Source organism: Protopterus annectens, chromosome 13.part0 (genome assembly GCF_019279795.1).
Source record: "Protopterus annectens isolate FY-2018-M chromosome 13.part0, PAN1.0, whole genome shotgun sequence".
In the NCBI taxonomy this organism is placed as follows: Eukaryota; Metazoa; Chordata; order Ceratodontiformes; family Protopteridae; genus Protopterus; species Protopterus annectens.
The window spans coordinates 637,276,580-637,303,342 of record NC_056747.1 but is presented as its reverse complement, the minus strand read 5'-3'; the positions used below and the strand labels follow the sequence as shown (position 1 = coordinate 637,303,342).

Below are 26,763 nucleotides of genomic sequence, written 5' to 3'. Positions count from 1 at the left end.
GTATGTCAGATTTCCTAAAATTATATGAAATGTTCTAACGTTACTGTTAGAGATGTTAATGCCTTACAGATAACCCCATTGGTGGGAAGGAAGAGCTGTTAATATTTTGACAGGATTTTCCTCGACAAGAGTATGATGCGGTGGCTATGGGTGCAACATCTGATTTCTTGAAAACAATGTGGAATAGCCTAGAAATTTCCTAGAGTCAACGTGCCCCCCCCCCCCCAAAAAAAAAAACGGACTGTGCAGACTTTTAATTTTAATAAATGTACTTTTTCTGGACATGGAAATGTGTTCAGGACATGGTTGATATTGAAGGGGGCATGAAACTATAAAGATCCAAAGTTAATATTGCAAAAGGCAAGGCAGCTTTTGTGATGGGGGACTTTTTAAATGTGCTTGCAGTTGTAATGCATACTCAAGACTTCAGATTGGGAATACAAAACTCCGCTAAAGAGGATTGTGAATACCTATTACCTAACATTTAAGTTTGTGCTCCTGTTCCCATCCATCCTAATCCTTCTAATACCACTTCCTACTCTCCTAGAACTAAATGCTCCATCGCTGCCTCCTATAGTTCCACAGCTCTATTGAACTATTTGACCAACTAAAGTTACTCTATGCTGCTACTTTTGTAAAAAAAAGTGTTTTTATGGCTGGTAATGAAATATACTGATGTATTACTGATTGTATTCCATCATTGTTGACCTGTTTTGTCATATTTACTTTGTATTCCTATGAGATGATCTGTTGTGTGTGTGTGTGTGTGTGTGTGTGTGTGTGTGTGTGTGTGTGTGTGTGTGTGTGTGTGTGTGTGTAATGCGTATTATGTATTTATATTTTTTTGGAGCTTTTCTCCCCAGGACTCCATTGAAAACGGGCTCCTTTTGGCCCAATGAACTATCCTGGCAAACTGCAAATAAATGTGTAGCTGTTTAATTTCTGCATTTTAAAAGAAATTTCACTGAATAACTTGATGAAATCTGGATGGTGTATGTTAATCTTAATGCTGTCCTTGGTCAGCCCTTCAGCACATTAGGCACAGCTCAATGAACACTTGTTGCAAGGGATATTTTTTGGGTTGACACTGATCTAATATCGGATTAGATATTTAAGGAGTATGACGGATGGGACTCTTAAGATGTTTTTGTTTTAGGAAGGGTATGCATATACTTAAATTTAGCAGTTGGGACTAATACCACATTCAGTACAGCAGGTAGTCAGTGCAGTACATAATTTCAGGACTCTATCATCCAGAAGTATCAAGGAATTTCTTCCAAAGCACAGCAAAAATTATAAATATTCATACAATAAAAACAAAACTGTAAACATCACACCACTAATAGTAATCGGCTAAACAAGCTTTCTTTCCAAACATCCATAAAAGGCGAATCAAAAATATTTAGGCACCTTTGAAGTCTTCCCAAGTGGGAGACTCTCAAAGACACCTAATGGTATGCCTAAATATGACATTGAAAGCACTAGATGGCTCTTGAGCCACTCATGGAATCACTAACAGCCCTGAAGTAGGAAAGAGGAGGGTTTGGGGTGAGCTGATGTATGAGGGAATCTGTCTAGTGTTGTAACCAAGCAGTCAATCCATGTTGGCATATAGGGAGCTGTTTAACCTCTGCTGTGGGCAATTGCTGAAGTAAAATTAGTAATTTTATTTTATACCAGAATATAGCAGAGTCTGGAGGATATGGTATGAGCAACTGAGGTACAAGAGGGCCAAGTCATGTAGAGCTATATTAATGCAATAGCACCTCATTACCACAATCAGCAGAACATGCTGGAGGGATGGGTTCATAACCCAGAGACTGTCCATGCTATGGAATAGACTTCCCATACATGTCAAGCAGAGCACCTTACTGGCCCTCTTCAATTGAAATCTTGAGTGGATGGGAAATAGAAAATTCACCCCATGGATCACTCCAGTGGCTTTACTCAACCGGCACTGGAAACTAAGGTCTGGTGGCACAATGCCATGGTAATCCTATGGGCTAGGCTTGTAAAGGCACCAGGACCATTAGCCTAGTATACACCTGTGAACCTATTATATGAAGCCAGAGCAACTCCAGGGAATTGATTACATAAAATGACAGTAGATTCTTTGTACTAGATTGTACCAGAAAGTTTTGATCACTAGTACAGTAGTGAGAACTTGAGGTAGAAGACATTTCAGCATTTTGAAGGGATCAAGGCAGTTGCCACTGATGCCAAGGGCCTTTTGAAGAAACTGATACAAACAGCATTTTTTTAGTGGCAGGATAACCTGACCATCACAGATGCCTGGTCTCCAAGTATCAAACTTTCAGGAGGACTTACTCAAATGTCATGCAAGATAAGAAACGGCTGTACCATAATTACAGGGGGTGCAAGAAAGGGAACACAGTTCCTTTAAATTAGCATGCAGTGCTAGAGCTGGTGTAGAGCTTCAAACAGTTGCTGCACATTCTGTTATACATGTGGCATATAGCTTTAATGCTGAGGACTTACAGGAAGTGCCACATGGTATACATAATCTGAATCTTGGTGATTGTTTTAAATAAAAGTTACAACACCCTGTGTCTAGTTCAATTATTAGACAAATGCATCTAGTTTAAATGTTGAGCAATATCTGCATGAATAAAAAGTCATTTTTGCATTGCAAGATAATTTGGATGAATATGGGAGGCTTTGGATCCAAGAATTCCTAACTGGGTGGATTAGGAGAGGCTTGAGTGTGCAATATGTCTGCATGCTTCTAGTAGAAAGTTAACAATAAATATATGCTTTGAGAAGGGACTGAAGCACTGACAATAGGAATTTGAGTCGGACTAAACAATTACATGCTTCTCTACAAAAGCACAAGGTCCTACATTGAATGTAGATGCTTACTGTACAGAACTGAGGCTGACTTCAATGAACTGCATGATTCTATTAAACTAAGGGGCAAGGTTTTTAGAGCAAGGTCATCAAAAGCAGTCAATGTGGGCACAGGTAAAAATAGTGCATGGTTAAAACCTATCTGAGGAAAAGGCACAAGAATTTGTGAAATGGGCGAAGTGAGAATCTGGATGTGTGGTAACTGTAGTGGCTCTAAAGCATTGTGTGTGCTACAGAAAGGATCAACTATGGAGGGAAGAGATTCTTACAGCATTAATTCAAGCTTAAATTAGGTACCTATAAGCATGAGATATCCAGCATTCATCATTTCCCACAGAATGGTTAAAATTTAATTTTGCAAAGATGTGCAAAATTTGCATGCTATTGAACAGAAGACTGAAAAGGAGCTTTCCATTGCTGCTATTAGTTGAAACTGTGAAATGTGAACAGGAAAACATGGCAGATTTGGCTGGAGATATTGAGAATTTATGGATACGCTCTACAATTTTAAAGTAGGCAAGAGTATATTATCTTGTATTTTTAAATGACAAAAATTAGAAATTGTCCCAATGTAAGTTTTTATTTAACATTTGTTTACTGGGAAAGTCCAACTTGGAACGAAGCCAATTTTCAATAGAGGCCTGGGGAAAGATGCTCTAGAAGCATGTCATTTGGTTTGAGATGGTAGGAATCGCTAAGCAGGTTGTGCAAAGACAAACTGATATGCAAGCATTGTGCATCACCACAGAGACAACAGTGATATGCATGATCATTATGTATTGGTTTAGGAAGCCATCTGGGAGAATTGTTTCCAAGTAAACTTAAAGTACCGTTACCACTGGGAACTAAAACTGAACTAGGGGGAGTTAAGTTGCATCTTGAGTTAACTGAAGGACAGATACTATGGTTACATCTAAACTGTCTAAAATGATGCAAGAATATGACTTGCATTCTTGAAGCAAGCCAATTGTATTGAATACTGAAGATGCCAGTATTTGGCAAATAATGATGGTTATGGTAGATAAAGCTGCTCCAAACTGTACAATTACTATGCTGTTTAAGAAGGTACAGGTTGTAAGACTTGCATTTTTCATCTGCACCAGAGGTATTTCAAAGTGCTGTTACCTTGATAACTGAAGCCTTAGAAGGGGATGTAAATTATCTTTAAATCATAACTGCAAAGTGACTCGTACAAGTGTTCTACCATTCTTTCTACCTCACTCCACTTGTGTTGCTTGTATTATTCTCGTATTACATTTACTTCTATGTAACTTGCTTTTCTATAGATCCCACCTCCAGTTTATCGCCTGTACATCATTCAGTACTTCAATTAAAACTAGTTTGTTTTATTTTACATTTAATAGTAATTTGACTGCCATTAGTAATAAACTTGGTAAGGTCATACTGTCTAGCCAATTCTGAGCCTATGTCCCTGCTCAAAACCAGGTCTGTAAAATACTTGTAGGATTTTTTTAAAAATCTGCCTAATTGTTCCATTCCCAAAACACACATTCCCAATTACCTACTTTTCCCATCATACTTCCCAGCATTTATCCACCTGAGGAAAATTCCATGAAGTCTGCTTGGGGTATAAAAATCTGAGCAAATACTAAAGGTGTCTTCCCATTGTTGTTAAATTGCCTTTCCAGCCAACCTTCCCAGTGGTTATGGTGTATGCTTATCTAGACCATTAACAGGAACAGTATACCGGGAAACTGGTAGTTGTGAAGCAGACTAATAGGTTAAACAAGAACAAATTTTAAATCAAAAATGACAAGTCAAAAAATGTTGGATCTGATCTTAGCAAGTGTACAAAGGCATGAGTACTGATATATCCCCTACTTGATGCCAAATTTATGCTTTGTAAGAAAATGTTTGGCATTTGCTCATACATTGCACTTGGGTTGAATGTCTCGCGTCTGAACATTTCTACTGTTACATCTTTGGTAAGAAAAGTGCTGCCTTTCTAAGTTCCTGATATCAGAGTATGACCTGTGTTATACTGGGTGTGATCTGGATGACTGTCAACCCCTACCCCCCCCCCCCCCCCGGGATAACTACAGCTTAAGAAGCCAATCCACTAATGGCCCTGCTCTTACCTCCATCCACTAAATTCATTCAGTACACCAGAGCTTCTGTATTCTTGCCCCTAAACTGTGGTGGCAGTTGCCATCTGATTTTGTAGGTTCAGAAGTACGTACTAGGCTGTTCCATGAGGCTGTTTAGAAACCTAGTTATACATTCCCATGAAGCTTAGTTCTTAAACTTTCAGTGTGAATAATCTAGAAATGAGAACATTGTAATGTTGACTGCATCCATGAGGGATAAGGTTGCTAACCTGGGGTGAGTTGGGATTACCAATCCAATCTTCCAGATATTTGAGTAGTGTAAGGGCATTTCAGAGAAAACTGTATGTTGTGATGCATACACATTTTTTTTTTTTTTTTCCAAAAGCTATTTGGATTTCTTGTATTTATGCCCCTCTGGACTTGCAGTAGGTCTGACAGGACAGGGGTCTGAGGCTCTGTACATTAGACAGAGCTCTTTAAGTAGCCTGTATGACGCTGAGGGCTCTGAGATCTGCATAGTTTGATTTTTAGGCCCTTTATTTTCTTACAACTTGAATGCTCGCAATGCTTTGTATAATGTTTGGACAGATGCATACTGAAGAGGGCATTCTTCTTTCTCCTGTTGAGTGGAATACAGTGTAATCACATCCCTAGACCAGGATGTTAGTCATGTGCAGTGTAGCGAATAAGCCCACTCTTACAATAGTGGATACATGGTGATCAAAGACTGTCTACATAGGTTTTCAGGTCCCTAACTAGATCAGTGTGGTCATTCTGAAAGTTGCAAGGGACTTTTGCCAAAAGATACTATTGCACATTTCTTGGCATTCACTTTTTCGACTGGTGAAACCACCTATTGGTTTGGAAAAGACCCTCTTGGAGGATCATGTCATCATCTGGGGAGTTTGACTGCACCAAATTTAGTTCTCTGCAAAGTTGATCAGTTAAATCACTGACAATAGCTTTGATCTCTACTTCTGAGAATTAAATACCAAAGAGGAATGTCCCAAGAACTGTACCGGAGTGGCAGCTATTGACATGTTTGGAGGAGGGTAGAGCAGCTTATCTGAATTTCCTGGGTTCTGTTTGAGACAAATTACTATCCAACAAGCTACATGGGATTAACATTTAGCTGGTATAGTTTTATCAAATGCCTTTGTAAGGTCTAGATATTAAGTGTACTGATTTGCCTTCATCCATTTCTTCAGTAATCTTACTGATGAAGTCAGCCAGGTTAAGTAAACAGGATCTTCCTTTTAACAGATCTGAACTGTTTTAGGTTGAGAGTTTGTAGGTTACCCATGTTCTTATTTTAATCCTTTTCATGAACCTATTGTCTGGCTGCTACAGGGTATTCACATTTTTCCTTATTTAGGTAACTTGCTCATCTTTGTAGAGTATATTTCCAAGTTTCTAGAAACTCTTCCTTGGGTGAGACCTCCTGCACAGATCTGAGTTTTCCTAAGCAGCATCAGTCGTGACTCCTTCCCCAGAATTGTTTTCCTAGGTACCTCATTTCAGAGCCCCCCCCCCAACTGGAAATGTGTATCTATCTATTCTGACTTATGCCAGTTAGGCTACTTCTGCCAGGGAATTTCTCAGGACTCTGCATCTTCTCCTGTGATTCTCATGATTTCTTTAGCAAGACTCCACATGAGAAAAATCAGTAGTGCCTGAAATCCATTGTCCCAACATCCCCAGATGGTCTGGATTTCAGTTTTGGGGTTGTGAAAAGGGAGTTTTGTTTTCTCGTGGAGAGACTTATCAGAATCCGTGTCTCCATTTTTTTCCTAGGAGCCAGCACTGTCTGTAAGACTCTGACATTGCTTGGGGAGCAGTGCCTTTGGGGATAAAAGTGCAGTCTTTTGAACAGAAAAGACAAACCAAAATGTGTGCACATACAAGATGTCAGCGCTTAAAAAAATGCACTCTGTTCTCAATCACTTGTCATCTCCTTGACCTCTTCAAGTGTGTATAGACCAGATCATAGTAATGGGAGTACTCAAACGAGGGAAATGGAGCTTGCCCTCTGGCAGGCTAGCTTTTCAGCACAGTCTTGCTGTACAGGCATCCTATAGCATCGGAGCAAAATAGTGGCAGACAAACTGAGCAGGACCAGGGTAGATCCTGATGCATAGAAATTGAATGGGGAGGTCTGTGAATTTCCTCCATAATCCGGTTGTGCAAGTAAACTTGCCATAACAGTATATATTCAAATGATTACTGCTGCAGTTGCTATTTTATGTTTTTGTTGCTAGGGTGTGATGTATTTTAGTATTGACATTTTTAGAGCTTAGCCTCCCCTATGGCTTGAAAGCTCTTAAGGGCATGGTGCCTATACCATTCTCTAGTCAGCTCAGCTTGCACTAACTAATGGATTGGTCTCATGGAAGTTGCCTGTTAATGCATCTTTCTCTGCTTTCAGCAATCAGATGACAACATTTTCCAAGATGCCATGCAAGGCCTGGAAAACGAATGTATTTTCTTTACCTTGGAAAGGAATGTTGTATGATTTTCTACCCTTCCCAGCCATTTTTTGAAGAGTCGTAAGGAATCCTGTAAGATTATTGTGACTCCCTGGTCCATGCAGCAGTAATTCTCTAGTCTGGAGTAAGCCAGGGACAATTGCCACAAGCTTCCTCACAAACTGGATTTACTCTCGTAAGACCAGGTGTGTAATTCACCCCAGCACCAAATCTATTGCCTTAAATTATGCCTTTATAGGTACCTCTTCTCTGAAGGCATGCAGCAGGTATTAATGGAGGCAAGAAAGTTTGCTACTAGAGAATGGCAAATGGAAAGCTTTTTAGTTGGTTCTAATAAAAGAATCAGCACCCATCCAGGGCAAATGTTCCTCTGGTTCTTCAGTGTTTGTGAGATGCTATCTTACTCGGTCAAGGTTCAACTGGCCATTTCAGTATGTCTGCCTATGGAACCCCCCCCCCATTCAATGCAAACTCCACTTGAAAATATTTTTGAAAGGGTTATTACATAAGCCGCCTTAAAAAAAAAAAAAAAAAAAAAAAAATCTTCTCCTTGGGATCTTAATTTTGTGCTAGATAAACTGTTGCCCCATTTGAACCAGCTCATCGGCCTGATTGAAGTTCTTGTGTAAAACAGTTTTGTTCAGTGGTGTAACCTCTGCACGAAGACTGAGTCACAAGCTCCCATGGTGGGGTCAACCTTCTCATTCTCCATAGAGTTTTTGAGAACTAATACTTCATTTATGCCTTAAGTGGTATAGGTTGAGTTTACTTTAAGCCAAGCTATCAATCTCCCTGTTTTCTTTCTAGAATTAATAGTGGAAGTAAGGTTACTCTTCCTTGAAGTTTCCAAACAGTTCTGATACTTAACTGAGTGAAATCTTACATGATGATTTCTTGTGAAAACCAGAAAACACTGTAGACCGTTTCAAAGTGAGACTCATGCTGCTATTGCTATACCCACCATGACATGGCAATTTCAGGCAGCATCAGGGCTCATTCTACCAGAGGTTTGGGTTCATCTGTAACTTTTTGAAAAGGGTTAAGATTTTAGAAGTGTTTTAGCAGCAATGTGATCCTCTGCATACCTTTTGCAAAGCCTTGTACCACTACATTCCTTTTCAGGGTCTAGGACAGGCTTTGCTTGGAGCATTCTTCAGGTTCTCCTGGATCCTTATCCTTCCTCTTCCAGTCTACGCCATGGTAATTTCTCCATATAAGGCTATTGCAACAGTGATAAACACCTGTACTGTGCTCATTATGTAAATAAGCTTATGAGCAATTTTTGATGGAGGAAAATCAAAACTGAAAGAAGCTACTCCACGTCACACGAAGTCCCAAGTGGCTTTTCTGATGGGACTAATGAACCTTGAATTAGAAGTGTAATAGTCCACACACTCTAGAGAACTGACTATAGGAAGCTTCACATGATACTGCCGGTAAGAGTTAAAGCTGTAGCATAACTAACTGACAAGTGGCACAGTTCCCCAGAAATTGTGACCAGTATTAGAACATTTTTTTCATAGCCTTGGTGAATGGTTTGACTTTTCCTCTTGAAAACCTGTACTACATAAAGGTAGCCTTTGAACCCCATATTTAGTTAAGCTCAAAGTTTGTTACTGGAATTGTAAGAAGAGGACCCACTTCTGCCATAAAGTGACAGGAAACCATTCTTTAAATCAAGGCCCAATAGAGACATTGGATTAACTTCAAGCAATTGTAAAGTTTTTTTTTGTTTTCTACATAACCTGGACTAAATTTAATGTTTTGAATTGCTTAGAACTTGCTGTAGATCCAAAACAAGTTGAGGCTTTGAGCAGCACTCTGTAAACATAGAATAATTTCCAATATTTAGGGGTATGTCAACTAGCCAAGAAGTGGCTGAACAGCTGCTTCTGCCTGCCTTATTAAACCCCCTAAAGCAAGGAAATTTGGGCTTCATACCGAATAGTGCGATCAGTTTGTGGTAATTCTGCTTCTGGAAAACCTGCACACAAAACAGCATCATTTCTCAACCATAAGTTTTAAATGCTGTTGGAGCACTGATGGGCTGCCACATATCAAATGATGTACAAGGGCTATAAGAATTAAGGTCTCTCAAAAGATTTGCAGATATGTAAAGGTTTCCATACTCAGTGATTGATAGAATGCTTTGCCTTGTAAAGTCAAGGCAATGCAGCTCATTGCAGATTTCATGCTATTGCTTCAGCAGTGTATTGTCACATTGCCTTATTGGACACTTAAGCAGGATGTCTACCAGTGTAATTGTATTTTTGTATGCAGGTGTCTGTTGTGTAGGGAGTTTTGAGCACTCTAGGTAGTGTGACTTTAATGGTGGACACATTGTTCAGCTAGGATGGTTGCTGTGTGACTAACTATGCTGGTTAAATTGCTGTCTACACAATTTGTACTTATCTCTGTACTTTTGCACTAATACTTTTGTACTGGTTGAAATGAGTCTTCACAACTCCAGAAGCAATTTAATTTCAGAATTTGACAAGAGGCCAGGTCATGGCTGAAAAGATTGTTTAGGGGTACATGCAGACAAATTGTGCTGTTCAGTTCTATCCATGTTGGATTTGGACCAAATATTTTTCTTGTGTTCATCTGTTAGTGCCTGAGCCCAGGCACAAGTACAAAATCAAAAACTAATGGAAAAATCACATGGCAGAAATGAGACAAAGCAAACCCCTTTGGCTAGAGTAAACAAGTGAGACCACACAAAAGGTAAGGAATACAAATATTAGGACTGCATTTCCCTGGCTATTGCAACAGGAAAAACTTTTGTATAACGGACTCTTTGTAGGTCTCCTATTCCTTCCCATGTAGCTATAAGTGTCAGCCACAGATCTTAATGTGCACTGTCAGTTGCACTTAGCATCTTTCTCTGTGGCCATAAATCTGCTAAATGTTATAGCTCTTTACTGAATAGAAACACTACTTTGAAGCTGAGGGGACTCAGTGTATTGTAAAATGTGACCGCACCAGTGTGTGCTCCTGGAAGTTTTACATGCTATACTGTCGAAACAAAGTGGTAGCTCTTTAGAATGCCAATACTAAACTAGTTTTGTACAAAGTAGGGAATGATCTCGTGTTAATTCAGTGCATTGTGGGAAACGGAAGCAAACATGATGTCCCCTTTGGTTCATGTTTTGATTAGAACAAAATTAGTATAGCATAAAATCATATGATTGTAGTGATCACAAGTCCTAACCTGGTATATAGCCTGGAGCCCCTTAGTGTGAAAGGAATGGGAGATATGCTGAAGCCTTTTTGAAATAATACTAAAGTAGTCCATTTTCCACTTGCTAGATATTTGCAGAATTGAAGTAATTACAAAATTAGTGTATTGACTTCTGATTTTTATCTCCAGAATGAAAATACATTTCTGTATGAAATGCAATTGGTGGCAGACCAAGAAGTGCTTGTTGGAGAGAGTGGATCTATAACTAGAGACAGCATCTACAGGTAAGGGATTAATTCCACTATCCAGATGTTTGTAGTCATAGTATGCTTTCCCCTATTTGTTATAACTTTCCACAATTTCTAATCCAGACTAGATGTCCGCTGTCTGTACAATGGAAAAGATATCAGACCACTCAAAATTGGAGTCAATACTTTAGCCCCGCCTCCTCCTGTGACTGATGGTGGTCCTTTACATTTGGAACTCCGGGTTGCAAAAGGTATTTTGAACAAAGCTGATTTGCTTGAAGTCCTGAAAATGATTAACACAGAATTTAGTATAAGGCAGTGAAATATAAATGAAAAGTTAACTTTATCCCAAATAAGTGGGAGGGCATTCACTGGTTTATTATGCTGTAGTGGTGGTTTCTACAGTGAAATCAGTATTAAAGTTGTGTAGGCCATAACTATAGCTTCAGTGATTATAATTTCCATTTCTTTTTTCAAATTGTGCTCAAACATTTAAATCCAACTCCCATGGTGTATTTAGCTGCATGTACTGCTCCAGCAAGGTTTTCACATGCGACAGTGATTCCCCAGATAAGCTTGTTGGATAGTTAAACTAAGAATATGGTTCCTGGGATGACTTGTGCAGCCTCCCTCCAAAAAAAGGTGCAGAACTATCAAGATTAGGTTTAACATGGGTGTTTCTTCAATATCATAACATACTAGGTGCATAGTGCAGTAATGTATGATGTATAGTAAATTAAAGCAGTTACACTAACTGTTAGTCTGTAATTTGTAAATGTAGGTGCTTCAACACCTGAAGGAAATTGTTAAATTGCATTTCGGCGGTGGTCTCCATCCTGGAAAGTTCAGGCAGGCAAAGGTGTAAGAAAACGATACAAAGAGCACAAAAGTAGGTAAACTGATAACACACCAAACAGCCAATACTTAATCCAGCGAAAATTTCTTTTATTTCTTTTCCAAAAGACCTGGTACCTCGGCAATTCGCCTTCAAAGGATCACAATTCAATATAGCACAGTGGCAGTATTTATATAAACATTAATTGAATCAATCAATTAGTTATGTAGTTAATTCCAAAAAAGGAGGGAAAAAAACTTGTATATATATTTAAAGTGATCATACTATAATTTTTTAAATAAATATTCATATGAATTATATACATTCTAAATATACTAGTTATATTGTTTTATTAGTAATATCATATATAAATAATGTTAATCCAAGGGCCCTTCTGTCAGAGTTGGTAGTAGCTAGGTATCCACCTCATCTTGCATCTCCATGTAAAAGATCCCACAGCACTTCTAAATGGAATAAAGTTCCCTGGTGCCTGGACCAAATTTCCCCTAGTCAGTATGAATACCATCTTGGGTTGCCACTAAAGAAGCTGTTGGCCTAGTGGAAATAACTCTGTCAGCAAAGTCTAAAATGGTCTTGGAGGGACCAGTACAGTACAGCTTGTTACACCAAAGTTGGCATTTTTTTTTCCACTCCTTGAAGTTTGCAAATTCTTAAACTTTTGAAATAAGGGACCTATCAAAGCAAGTTGTTTAACATTTAAATGAAGCCAAAGGCTGTGGTTTTGCACATCTTGTATCAGAGTTTTTTGAAGTAGATGTTTGGATAAATGCAGTATTGTCAGAACATCTTATTGATTTACAGCTGCAGTAGCCTTAGCTAATATGGATTATATCCAGTCAAGGATATAACAGCAAAGCTTCAGGATACCCTTCATGCACCCAAACTCACTCAGTTTGAGTTGAGCTGACCAGGACCAGTTTAGGTGTGAAGCCCTTCAGATTTTTACTGTTGCTGAAGAGTACGCTCCTCTGAAGCTTTTCATAAGTGGCTTGTGCTTTCTTTAGCTGTGCAGAAGTTCCCTTTGAGGGCAAAAAACTATTCTTTTTTGCTGATTGCTTTCATCTTTAGGAAAGCTATTTTAAAGCTTTTTAACAACTGCCTCAAAACTGTAACATATATTTTAAAATGGAACTCTCATTATTTCTGTCTGTTGTAAAGTAATGTAAAGTAACTAAAAAAGTTTCTGAGATTATGTGGGTTTCTTTTGCAGGACTGGCATTTTTTCTGTCAAAGTAACTTGTGGACTGGTAGTGGTTTACTGGCATTTGCTGATCTTTGTGTTTCACTGCTGCAGTAATCACATTTGGGTCATCCCTGCCAGGGTAGCCCTTGGCCGGCCCAAATACCAGAGGCTTGGTATTTGTCTGTTGCTGTCACTTCAGGACTGATGTCAGCAGTATAAAGTAAGGCAGCCGATGCCATTACATCAGTCTTTCTTGCCGTGCAGCCTGAAGCAGAAGCAGTTCACATGAGTGCCGGTCAGCATTGGGGATCCTTTCCTTGCACTAACTGATGTCAGAAAAAGTTAGCAATGGTCTCACCTGTGGAAAGCAAATACCACACAGACTTTCATTCTTACTGCATCACTTGTTTAGGCCCAGACCATGACGTCCCCTGCTGTCACTTTTCTTTTTTGTTCAATGCCAAAGCTATCAGTCGGGCCCTTATTGTAGCTCGAGTCGGGCCCTTATTGTAGCTCGAGTCGGGCCCTTATTGTAGCTCGAGTCGGGCCCTTATTGTAGCTCGATATTTTTGCTTACAGTCCTCCAACTCTGATGTGGCTTCGGTAAGCCATCAGACAGCAGATCTTCTGAAAAAATGTAAAGATTAAGATGGAGACTGCACAGGTCCAAACCTACCGATGACGCTTCTGTTAAGCTAGTCAGTTCTCCAGTCCTCAGTGAGTTGCTTTTGCAGCCCCTGATGCCCACTTCTGTGGATTCGCAGGCTGCTACAGAGACCCTTTCAGAGTCCAGTATGCCGCACAACTCTTCAACTAAGGATCCTGCAGTCGTCTTTAGGTTGGATGGGTCCAGAGCAGCTGAGCAGGCACTGGCTTCCGAGGAAGTCCTTCACTACTGATTCTCGACACAAACCGGCTTTTCATGACTAGTGTTCTTTCAAAAACTACAGAGTTTCTTAGGCCCAGGGGTATGAACCACACCCAAGAAACTGACAGGCCAATCTCAGGCACTTGCTTCCTTGCTTCAGTCTCAAATGCTTAAAATGGTGAAAGACCTTATGCTGATCAGGGGAAACCAAGCTACCCCCTCCAAAAGGAAGGGAGATCTATCCCCTGTAGTTTTGTCTGAACAAGAGTCAGATGACTCTGATTCATCTGAATATGAAGACATGCAACCTCTCTACTTATGAGGATTCTGATGCAGTGGATTCCATCCCTTCCACCTCTCCCCCAGAGGATTTTTTCCTTTGGGGAAACCCTTCATACCTTAAGGGAGCATTTCCAATGGGAGAGTCAAGACTACCCTTTGTCTAAAAACAAACTCTGGGAATTCTTAGATCTTCCACAGCACAGACCCGTGGCCACCCCCCCCCCCCCCCCCGGTCCTGGATGTTGTGGAGGATATTTTCCTGGAATCCAGCTTGACTCCTGACACCCTCCCTCCTGCACCCAGAAAACCAGACTGGTACTATGAGTCCCTGACTCTCAAATTTCTTTTTAAAAATCCTACTGCTGACCCTGAGTAATTCCTTTTGGCCCTTGAGAAATTACAAGCAACCTCTGCTAAGAATCCTGTCCCCTTAGATAAGGACTCCCGAGCACTAGACAGATTGTGTAAAAAAAAAAAAAAAAAAGTATACACCTCAGCTACTTTTGCTATCAGGGCACTAAATTGTTACTTCCATATGCTAAAATTTCAGCAACATACCCTGAAACTTACCAAACATCCTTTCCTGCTTGTGCAGAATGCAGAGTTATAAGAGTTTTAAGAGTTGATGCATTCTGCAAGTAGAGTAACTAAACACACCTTGCCACTGTGGTTTTGATGCCCTAGAATGTTCTTGCAGGGCAGCAGTCACTAGATCTGTCATGAGAAGGCATGCATGTCTTAAGGAGCAGCTCTTACCAGACCATGTCAAATCTAAATTGTTGGATGCCCACTTGCACAAAGACAACTTAAGGCAGAAGTGGTCTTAAAGATGTAAAAAAAAGCAAAATCTATGCAGACAGTTAAGGATTTCTTATTGGTCCAGCTGGCATTGTCCCACCAAGCACTTTCTTTTAGTGCTCCCTCTAAGCCAGTCCAGCCCAGGCCCCGGGGAACCAGATTCCCCCCCCCCCAGACAGCAGCCACAGGGAATGCAGAGATCTAAGCAGTGGACTACCCCCATTTCAAAACCAGGGAGTTCTAAGCCACCCCCTTATGGTAAGAACTCACAATGACTCACTTCCCTCACCCCCTCCCTCTGTCCACCTTCACTTACCCCTAGGAGGAAAATCCTTTCATGCAAGCACCTGGGACACCATTACCAATGACCGCTGGGTTCTCAACAGTGTCCCAGGGATACAAATTAAGTTTCCACACCTTTTCTACCCCAAAAGGGTTCCCAGATCTACCTCCAAACCAGTGGGCAGAGGTGCAAAAGCAAGTTCTTACCCCTGCTCTCTGAGGGCAGTAGAGCACATTTCTGCAGAACAGAGAGGCAAGGTTTCTACTAAAGACTTTTTCTGGTACCCAGAAAAAGAAGGCACCTGGTGCCCCATCCTCTATCTATCCATTCTAAACACCTTCCTGGTGATCCCAAATTTCAATCCTCTATCTATCCATTCTAAACACCTTCCTGGTGATCCCAAATTTCAATCCTCTATCTATCCATTCTAAACACCTTCCTGGTGATCCCAAATTTCAAAATTGCTCACCCTGCAGCAGCTGCTCCACATGGTCAAAGGATGCTTGGCTAGCCAACCTAGATCTAAGAGGCCTACCTCCATATTCCTATCAGTGAGTCATGTAGGAAATATCTCCGTTTCAGAGCAGGATATCACCACTTTCAGTTCTCTGCAGTTCCATTTGGCTCATCTACTGCTGCCAGAGTTTTCACAAAATGTCTGGCTCCGTCCATTGCCTTTTGCAGACAAAAAGGATTATCCAGATTTACCATACTTAGATGACTGCCTAATTCAGGCAGACAGCCAGCAAAAGCTGCTCAAGCACCTGGCCTCAAGTCCCTACTAACCTCCCTAGGGTACACAATCAATGAAAAAAAACAAACAGGTACCCACCCAAAGGATTATATTCCTGGGAGCAAATCTAGACACAGCATCTCAGATGGATTTCCTTAACCAGAAAAGCAACATTTCCTGACTGCCTACTTCTCTTGAATAGCCACCAGACCCCAGATATCTACAAGGAAGATCCTGCAAACTCTGGGGTTCGTGGCATCTTGCATACTACTCATTCCATATGCCAGACTTCAATGGCACCTAAAAAGCCTTTGTCAACATGCTCAAGATATGGGGCCTCTTACACCTATAATTCCTTGCCTCAGAAAATATTTTCTTGGGTGGGCAACAGCGTTCTCCCACGACAAGGGACTACATTTCTCACCACCCTCCACCACCCAGACCCTCGCCACAGATGCATCAGACTATGCCTGGGGTGAACAACTGGACAGCAGGTGCATACAGGGCCAATGGAGCCTGCAGCAAATCTCTCTGCACATCAACCAAAAAGAGGTGATGGCTGTCCAGCACTCCTTGATGGCTTTCAAGCCACTTCTCTTCCCCAGGGGCTCTTCTGATCAAAACAGACAACACCACTGTAATGTGGTATATCAAGCAGGGAGGGATTCACTCCTACTCTCTACACAGACTGGCCATGCCCCTTGGCACACAGCCTCTGCCATGCAACTCCACCTGTTAGCACAATTCCTGCCAGGTTTTCTAAACTCTGGCAGACCGATTTAAGCAGAAATCTTCTGGACCCACATGAGTAACAGCTAAACAGAAGAACCTTCACCCTAATAACTCGGAAATGGGGCACTCCAAAGGTTGACCTCTTGCCTCCACACTAACCATCAGCTAAGCAAAGTCTGCACCAGGGAGCATCACTGCATGACTTGGAAAGTGGGTGTCCTGTCCTTCCCCTGGGTCAGTCTATCACTCTATGCCTTTCCTCCACTACCTCTCATCCCCAGGGTACTGCTCAAAAATAAAGGACGAAAAACCAAGGAGAATTCTTATAGCTCCAGACTGGCCTCATCAGCACTGGCATCCCTTGCTGTGCGGCCTGTCTCCACTGCCACCATGGAATCTTCCTCAGATTCCAAACCTGATGCAGAGGGAAGGGGAATTCATGCATTCCCAATTGCAAACACTCAAGTTTGGTAGCTTGGCTTATTCCCCAACCCCTGATCAATCTGCCAACCTCAGTAAACTGGTTCTAGATGTTGTACGTGAGGCCAGATGCCCTAACACTAGAAAGTCTTGTGCTGACAAATGCAAAAGGTTCTGCACATGGATTCAGGCTAAGGGAGCCAATACTGCACAGCCCTCCCTCTCATCCTGGATTACTTAGCTGGCCACCTACACACTGGCCTCTTTTTTTCCTCTTAAACATTCATGCCTCTCTCTGCTCATTTTCCCACTGAGCAGCCCCTTTTCTCACACCCCTTGATCAAACCGTTCCTAAAAGGGGCTAGCAACTTGAGGGCACCCAGAAGAGCAGCAATTCCAGCTTAACCTTGTGTTGGAAAAGCTCATCCTGCCTCCCTTTGAACCAGCTTCTTCTGCAGAGCTAAAATTTCTCTCCTGGAAGACTGCTTTCTTTCTGGCCATCACTTCAGCCAGAAGAGTCTCGGGACTGCAAGTGCCCATGGCTGTGGAACCCTTCATCATCCATGCTGACAGGGTACCCCTCAGGACTAACCCATCCATGCCCAAAGTGGCCTCCAGTGTGGCTCTCAACCAATCTATTCATTTACCCAACTTTTTCCCTAATCCACAGAACAAAGGGGAAAGGATCCTGCACTCTAGATGTGCACAGACTGCTCAGATCCTATCTAGACAGGACTAAATCCTCCAGAAAGTGTGATCAACTGCTGGTTAACTTTGGTACATGGGCAGAAGACAAAGCCATCTCCAAACAATTTCCAAATGGATAGCACACTGCATCCATTTCTACTATAACATGGAAAGCCTCCCCACAAGGGGGTCAGGACTCACTTCCCCAGAGCAGCCTCCACCTCTGCAGCTTTCCTCAGAGGACTCCCCACCAGGAACATACTGGAGGCTGCCAACTGTACATCTGTTCACACTTTTACCAAACATTACCACCTGCCTTTCTTTAAGTCTGGGGCAGGGTTTGCCTTTGCAGACTTGCAGGGCATCCTAGCCTGTCCTTGGTTTCCTTGACTGCCTCCACCCAGTTCCTCCGCTTTGGGAATCAACCCAAATGTGATGACTACAACAATGAAATGCTAAGAACATAGTACAGTTGTGTACACTTACATAAATGTAGATGCTTGAGTGTATTCACTGTTGCTGTCCTGCTTTCCCTCCCTCCACCCCCTTTTTTCAATTTCCTTACAAGGGACATATTTGTATTTACTTTTTTCTGGTGGGGTTCTTCCACCAGAACCTGTGTCCTACTTGGAGGCTCCTAACAGGTTAGGGCAAGAAAAACTGATGTAATGGCGACGGCTGCCTTGATCTGACATCAGTCCTGAAGTGACAGCAACCGATGCAGAAATACTAAGCCTCTGGTATTCAGGCTGGCTGAGGGGTACCCTGGCAGGGATAACCCAAATGTGATGACTGCAACAGTGAATACTCAACATCCACATTTATGGTAAGTGTACACAACTGTACTTTCTTCCCCAGGAAAGAGGCACCAATTTTATCATGGAGCAGATTACCAGTCCCGTGTCTGGTCCTTCCAGCCAGAAGAAAGTTAAACAGCCTTGGCAACCATGGCTGGCTAGCAATTTGCCTCACCCATGGGTGTGTAACTCTGCTGTGGCAATCTGTTATACATCCATTTAATTTTACCCCAGATTCCTCTGGTATAGCACCTACAGCCACTATGGACTGGGGGATAGCCACATCCTCTGTGGCTGTCGGGGGTTCCCTCAGTGGGCAAGAGAGCCACTATTCCTAGAAGGAACAGGGAAGGTTTCTCTGTCAGAATGCTGTGCCTATCCCCTGCTACTAGTAACATGGTTGACCCTATTCCTATCAAAGCAAAATGGAAAGCTAAATGAATGTTTATGGATTTCTTTAGTGTAGTAGTTTACTGGATATGGTTCAGGGTTTAATTCAGGCTAATGATACTTCTTGTAAAGTAGTTTTTGATAGAGGGAGTAATCTTCCTGAAGAAATTATAGATTCTGAATCTGAACAGGAAGATGAGTGGGTGAGTATGGAGTTTTTCCCTCAAATTTCTGATTCAGACTCTGAGGAGAGCTCAGTTTCAAATCTTTCATGTGAGAGTTTTTCTGAGACTGATGCTAAAATGTGCCAGTATTCAGTGGTAGACTGATTTCTCAGTCCCTCAAATACTATTAATTGTTCTAGGACTTTCCAGAACCTATACCCATTCCACCCTGCTGTAGAGGATGTGTTGCTGTTTGCATTTTTCCTGATAGTAAGCCAAATGCCCCTGAAAAAGCAGATAGTTATTTAGTCTTTATACACTGTTCAAATTGTTATACACTATTCTTAAACATGACTCTGGATCTATAGCTTTAGTTGATCCCACTGCTGCTAAGCACCCACTGCTGCTAAGCACTTGGTTAATTCCAATCCTACACTCTCTGATAAGGATGGGAAAATTGATGGGTATGGGGTGGGGGGGTGTATACTTTTGCAACTTGGATTAACAGGATCTAGAATTGTCAGTTTCATGAGCTGACAAATTGTGAACATATGAGGAATGTTTTAGCCGCACCTATTTTTGAAGAAAAAGCTGCTTTAACTGTTTATTGTATTCCAAAGGTCACAACTCGTGTGACTGATGCTAGTTCAAGTCTGTGGCCGCTGGTAGTGTTTTTGAGGAGGTTTGCATGGCTGCATTCTCTCTTCCAGATGTTGAGATATTTAAATTCTCCCTTGGATAAAGATAGTGTCCTCCTGTTGTAGATGTGAACAAAATGTGGGATTAAGAGGCAAGCTGGTCGAAGAAAAAAAAATATATATGTATTTTATATATATGTATTTTATATATATGTATTTTATATATATGTATTTTATATATATATATATATATATATATATATATATATATATATATATTTTTTTTTTTTTTTATATATACTGTGGTGCTGCGGTAGCATTGTTGCCTCACAGATGGACTTTGTCCTGTTCAATTCTCAACTAGAGCGTCTTCTGTGTGGAGATGTGTGTGAATGGGCGTACCTTCCTTGAAGGCTGTGCGTCAGGGCTGGCAACTCTGCACGTAAAAAAAAAAATTTACTGCCAATCATTAGCGGACCGTTGTTCCACTGTGGCGACCCCTAACCGGGAAAAGCTGAAAGACCCAACATATATATATGTGTGTGTGTGTGTGTGTGTGTGTGTGTGTGTATATATGTATGTATGTGTGTATATATGTGTATATTCTCTCTCCTGCAGACCCACTTCTCAGTGGAGGCCTGGAGAGAAGTTCTGTGTAAAGTTACACTAGTTTTTACAATACAATTTTAGAACAATTGTACAGCAAACAATTTCAGTTTATAAATAACTATTCTTACAGTATTTAGAATTGCCAAGAATGCAGATCTTTCAAATACAAGTTAACTTGGTGCAATGCTGCTGAGGCAGTTGATTAGACAGCGTCTCTGAATGTGTAAGTGGCCTAATTGTTTAGGTGATTTTTAAAGTTGATTTGTTTTCTAGTTTCATTTGTAACCTCACTTGGAAGTGGCAGGATCAAGTCTAGAAAGAGCTAAAAGTCTCAGCCCCATAGTAGTCTTAAACCATTGTCCAACAAGTTTTAATATCCTTTTTATTGGGTCCCTCAAGGCATACTTTGTTAGTCAGTCTTGTCTTTTAGTGGTGAGCAGTATCTTAATGTTTAATATTTTGAATAAACTGCTTATGGTTGGTCTGAATGGTAGCCAATTTGCACTTTAAATCATAATGCTGTGATTAGAGTTTTGCTAATAGGAGAAATGTGGTTTGCAGTCTGGTATAGGAAGAATAAAGACTCCAGTGCGGGAATAACTTTTATTAAATTATCACACTAGACAAACATTGACATAAAAGAAATAACATCTTGCTGGTTTCATATATTGTACAAAACAAGTTTTCTATAACTCAGTCCAACATTACACAGATTACTCAATTCCAAACAAAACGCCTAAATCTAGAATTTGTTGCATACTTTGGAGCCATCCATGTCCCACCAGTGTTCCCCTGAAATTTGCTAATCCAATCTTTTCTAACCATCTCCTGATTTCTTATAGTTGCCATGTGATATTTTGTATGCCATGCCTTATTAAATATCCCTTTAACAGCAGTGTCTTTTCTGGATTCAAGTAACTACCAGAGCAAGTCTTCAACTTAGGATTCCCCTATCCCTTTTTCTTTGCCAGTACTCTTAGTCCCTAGTAATAGTTTCATAGGGATGTACTAGGCTATCTGCCCAAAGGCATTTATAAGCCTAGCTGGAATGTGTTGGCTTTCGCCGCCCCCTTAGATTAGTTCCCTGTGCCTCTATCCAGCAGAGCCATTGAAGTGATCCCTGGGGTAAACTTAGTTTCCCATCCACTCGTCAAGGTTTCTCTTGAGGGTTAGCGAGAAGCTCTGCCTAATGAAGATTGGAATCTTGTTCCAGAGCATGGGAAATCTCTGGGATAGACATCTATCCCTCCAGCATGTCCTATTTATTGTTGTGGTGAGGTTTAGATCCCTGGAGCATGTGGCTCAAGGGGATATTGTTTTCCTTTTAGGCGGAGCATGTCCGTCAATTCTGGGTTGGACATGGCCTTGTTTGTCAGGCAGAGATCACCTATGAGTAGGCAGTATGCAACAGAGTACAGCTGGAGTCTCTTCAGTCGAGCTGCATAGGGCATCTGCTTGAAACCAGTGATCCTATTGGTGAGGAACTTCTGTGGTCTTTCCAGTTGTTGCAGGTGTCTTGTAAGGTACATCCCAAATGGGGCATTGTACTCTATGATGGGTCTGAGTGATGCGTTGCGGGGTCCAATGACCTCTTTTGATATGGATGCAAACCCTTTTGTGATTAGGTGGGCCACATAGAAGGATTTTCTAACCACTTTCGCAATGTGATTATCAAAGGAGAGGTTACTATCTACTTGGCTCCACAGATCCCTTATGTCTTCCGTATTTAGGGGGCTACCATCTATGTGGCAATTTGTGGGTACTTTTTTCCAAAAGGGTTGACTATGCACTTTTTGGCATTTAGCTTGAGACCATGGTTTTGACACCAGGTATCTGTCTTAGTGAGACCCTTTTGGAAGATATCTGTGTCAGCTGGACAGTCAATTATAGCCCTAGTTTGCCGTAGTCTGTGAACTTGGTGAGCCATAGTCCCCCTGTGCTTGACTGTACCTCTGAGAAGTATATGCCGAACAGGAGTGGTCCTAGGGCTGAGCCCTGGGTAACACCACTTGTAACGGGTTTAGAGTCTGACCTAGCTCCTGCAACTCTTATGTTGGTTCTGTCCGTGAGCCAGTTGGCAACCCATCTCGTGACGTAGGAGTTTATGTTCAGGCTGGTGAGCTTGTCTATAATACTTGAGTGGGGAATAGTGTTGAAAGCCTTTGCGAGGTCTAGGAAGGCTGTGTGGACCACTTTCCCTTATCTATACCCTTGGTAACTGTCCACCAGGTTTAGGAGGCATGATCTGCCCTTAAAGCCGAACTGGGTTGGGTTCAGTGTTGGGAGCTAGTCAGGCTTATAGGGTGATAGTTCCCGGGGTTCATTGTGGCTCCACCTTTGTGGAGCGGGATAACAATTGCTGTGCGCTACTCTGTGGGCATGCAGCCTGAGGAGAGGTTAAGTTTAAACAGTGTGTTTAAGTGAGGGGTTAGTTCATCTTTGAGCACATGTAGGATACAGCCTGGGACACCGTCCGGTCCCATTGTGTTTTTGGCTTTGGAAAGAGCTATTTTAACCTGAGTGCCTGTGATTTCAAGGGCACTACATTCTTCTGGTATAGTTATGGGCCCTTTTTGGGGGTGAAATTTGCACTGAACCTGTGCCAGGATGTTGGCTAGATTGGTCAGTTCATTGTATTTTGTGCCATTCTGCACCAACTCCGAGCAGATCTGAGAATTGCCACTTAGATTCTTGACATGGCTAAAGAATGCCTTGTGGTTATCTTTGGAGTCCATGGCAATTTTTCTTTCAAAGCTAGCCTTGGATGATTTTGAGGGAATGTAGTTTCTTGCTGATACTGATCAGGGATGTCTTCCCTTCTTGGGATTTTATTCTTTTTTCTGTACTAGTTTCCTCCTCCTATTGTATAGCTTTATGGCAGGGGTCCACCACACTATTTCCTTTTCTTGGAGTGAATCTTGTTTTGTTTGGGATAGCACAATCCATGCAATCTTGTAGGTGCCTGTAGAGTGCATTAGTAAAGGATTGTGCAGCTTGGACAGCATTATCCTTTAGCATGGGGGCTTTGAAACTTTCCACCTCAGTCTTAAGAAATGTGGTTTGCTTTTGAAATGTTTTTCACGGTGGTTTCTTTGACTGGGGGTGGTGGCAGAATGTGGATATCCAGAGTGATTAGTTTATGGTCAGATCTAACCAGTGAGGGGTTGACCTCCGGTGTGGAAACACCGGTTGCCCATGTTGATGACCAGGTCCAATATGTTGTCACCTCTGGTGGGGGTGTTAACCAGTTGATCCCAGGGTGTTTGAGTTCCTAAAGTCTAAGAAATGTTGGGCCAGGGAATTTGTACTTGAGGTAGTTCTCCCAGTTAATGTTTGGATAATTGAAATCACCCAATATTAGGGTGTTTGGTAGGACCTTTGTTTCCCAGTGTTTCCAGGAATGCAGAGTGGGGGTCCTGGGACATGGTGATCTGTAGCAAGCTATAATTTGAATAGCAGTTTTGCCCATTGTTAGTTGCACATGGATGATCTCTGAAGCATCGTGCTGTGCCACTAACTTGGAGGTCTGGGTATCCTTGATGAATATGGGTACTCTTATTTCGGTCTGGGTTTTGTGGCCGAAATGTATGGTATGAGTTGTAGCCTGGTAGTGGTGGGGTGCTTTCTGGAGCCTTAAACCAGGGTTCTGTTACTGCACATATATAGATTTTCTCCATACTGAGTGTGTGCATTTTGAGGTTTAGACTTCTGGCATTGAGCAGCATTACCCTCTGTTACATGTGCTATTTACGGCGGTGGGTTTGTCTTTTGAGCCTTGCCTAAAAAAGGCACTATGGGGGTGGCAAGAGCCTTGGCCAGTATTTGAAAGCCTAAGGGTGACAGGTGCAAGTAGTCTCTAGCAAAGTAGCGTAGCTTGTCGAGCATGTCATCCCAGGCTGACAGACACTGGATCCCCTTTGAATGACACCAGAAGCTTAGCCAATTGTTGAAATTGATGATTTTTTCTCTATACTGTGGTATCATTCTTGGTGAGGGCAGGATGCTACTCAGGGTCATACCAGCCTGTGCTATGCGATCGGAGAGCTCCTCCATGTCTCTCTTCATGTAGTCCAGGGAGGTATGGCTCAGGTCATTCACACCAACCTGGACAATGACAGAGTAATATTTGTACTTGTTCTGGAGTGACCCGAGTACTTGTGTTATGTGGTGAATCCTGGCACCCGACAGGCAACTAACAGTAACCTTCTTGTTCAGCCTAGTGAGTGGGACGTCAGTGTGCCTGACTATAGAGTCACCTATTACTAGTGTGCTGGGTATTTTATTTTTCCTTAAGGGCTGTGATTGTGTCGCGCACTGGTTTTTGTGAAATATGTTTCATGGTTTGTGTTGGGTGGAGGTTGCTTGGATGTCTGCTTTGGAGGTCTCTGTTGCTTTTGCAGGTTTTTATTTAGATCCTCTTGAGTACGTTTGTGTATTTGTGTGTTTTTTGCCAGTGCTGGTTTTATAGGTCTGTGACACTGGTGGTGTGATGCAAGTAATTCCCTTCTCTTGACTTCCTGGTCCAGTCTTTGGTTGAGAGAGCTTCGCCTCCAGTTTGGCTGTATAATTGCATCTCTAGCATGCATTAGTGTTTGGTGGAAGGAGGAGAGGGTTGTTTGTGCACAAGAGGCAATTGTAACATTGCCTCAAAATGTCCAGATTCACCAGTTGGACTGGCGAGTACACCTGAAACTGCCCTTTAGACATGCCTGGATGGGTACAGTGAACTGTTTTACTGATTGGCTGGTAAGGTCGAATAGAGAGCCTTGTCCTTCTCTACAGTATAGGTGGGTCTAGTGCTAAGGTTTATTAGTGCTTACTATGAGTTTTGGACAAGTGCAGGGATGAGAAGTGAATGATTTGAGTGCTTAGGTTGAAAGTTTGTCTAGTTCCAAGGGAAAAATTGAAGAGTAGACTTTGTGGAGCTGGAAATAGTTGTACCCTAGCTAATCGGCACTGCCTGGCATGCAAAACCACGCAAATGCAGGTTTTATAGCAGGGAAATGAAAGAAATGAAAATTAGCCCAAAATGGCCAATAAACTACTAATTTCTGGGCAGAAACCACTCCTCCAGGGACAGATAGGCTTCTCAAAGCTCCCTCTCACAGTGAACAGAGAAACTTCCTTCAGTCTAAGTAAGGTATGGGCAAACACAAACTTGTAACACAGTCCTGAATTCAACACTAACCTGAAAACTGGACTAAACTAGCTTAGAAAGGCAGAAAAACAAGGGAGGGCATTCTCTAGCCAGCAGCCCAAATATTATCTTAGCCTCATCCCATTCTGTTACCTTCCCCTTTCTAGTTATTTGCTTCCCAATACTTTGTCTCGCTTCTCTAGTAAATTTCAGCCCCCTCTTTCCTGTTGTGTACCCCTATTTGCAGTCCTCTCTATTGGCAAATACTAGGCAAGCTGCTCTTGTGGGCCATTTAAAGCCTAGCCAATTTTCCTTGTAAAGGTGAGAAACCCTGTACCTTGTGTGAGGTAAACACCTTAACCATTATACCAACCCTCTACCCTGTTGGCTTAGTTCTGAGAATACTTTCTGCTAGCAAAACACAGCAACAAAAGAACGAAATAGCAGCACACAGCAACAAAAGAACGAAATAGCAGCAACACACCAAACAGCCAGTACTTTTCTTCTCCTTTAATGTGAAATGATCTGGTACCTCGGCAATTCGCCTTCAAGGATCACAATTAATTGCTGCACAATGTCAGCTTTTATAATAAATATTCAAACAATCAATTAATCAATTTTCCAATAAATGTCACAAAAAGAAGAAACATTTAAAGTGACCTTGTGAATAATAATAAATATCACAAATACATGTTTTAAGACAATACATTCTTCATAAACTTGTGTACAAATTAAATACAATATTTATAAATTATTTATAGAATTATTTCCAAGTATTGTATAATAGTTAAACTCCATCAAATGCCCAATTCTAAATTTAAACCAAAAGGTTTTAAAGTGTTGAACTTCAGAATCATCCTAGTTTCCAGCTCTAGTAGTTTATTAGAAATGTTTTCACCACTATTAATAAAAGGCTTCCCTAGAACTCCATATTTTAAGCTGTCAACTTTCCCCTCATGAATTTCCAAAAAATGCTTGGCTACAGGGCTAAGTAAATTCGAATTTCGAACATCTCTCAAATGTTCCAAAATCCTGACTCTGACCATTCTCTTGGTTTGTCCAATATACCAAGTGTTATGACAACTACAAGTTAAAGCATACACTACCCCAATAGATTTACAATTAAAGTAATGCCTAGGGGTATGGTTGATGTTATTGATAGGGTTATCACAAAGACTACAAGAACTACATCTAAATGTTCCTACACTAATGGCCCGGGGAACTTTTTTACTACAACAGTTGTTGTTTAGTATATCCTTTAAATTTTTTCCTTTTTTAAATGAAAATGTAATGTGATATGGAAAAAATTCACCTATACCTTCATCCTCACTGAC

General features: G+C 41.4%; 1 protein-coding gene across 1 annotated transcript in view; it reads left to right on the top strand.

The window, feature by feature from the left end:
* Window positions 1–26,763, top strand: part of LOC122787549 (zona pellucida sperm-binding protein 4-like) — a 403,617-nt gene that overhangs the window by 170,063 nt on the left and 206,791 nt on the right. The window contains exons 6-7 of the mRNA XM_044054323.1: window positions 10,794–10,888; window positions 10,976–11,103. Coding sequence (XP_043910258.1) covers window positions 10,794–10,888; window positions 10,976–11,103 — 223 coding nt within the window. The remainder of the gene's footprint in view (window positions 1–10,793; window positions 10,889–10,975; window positions 11,104–26,763) is intronic.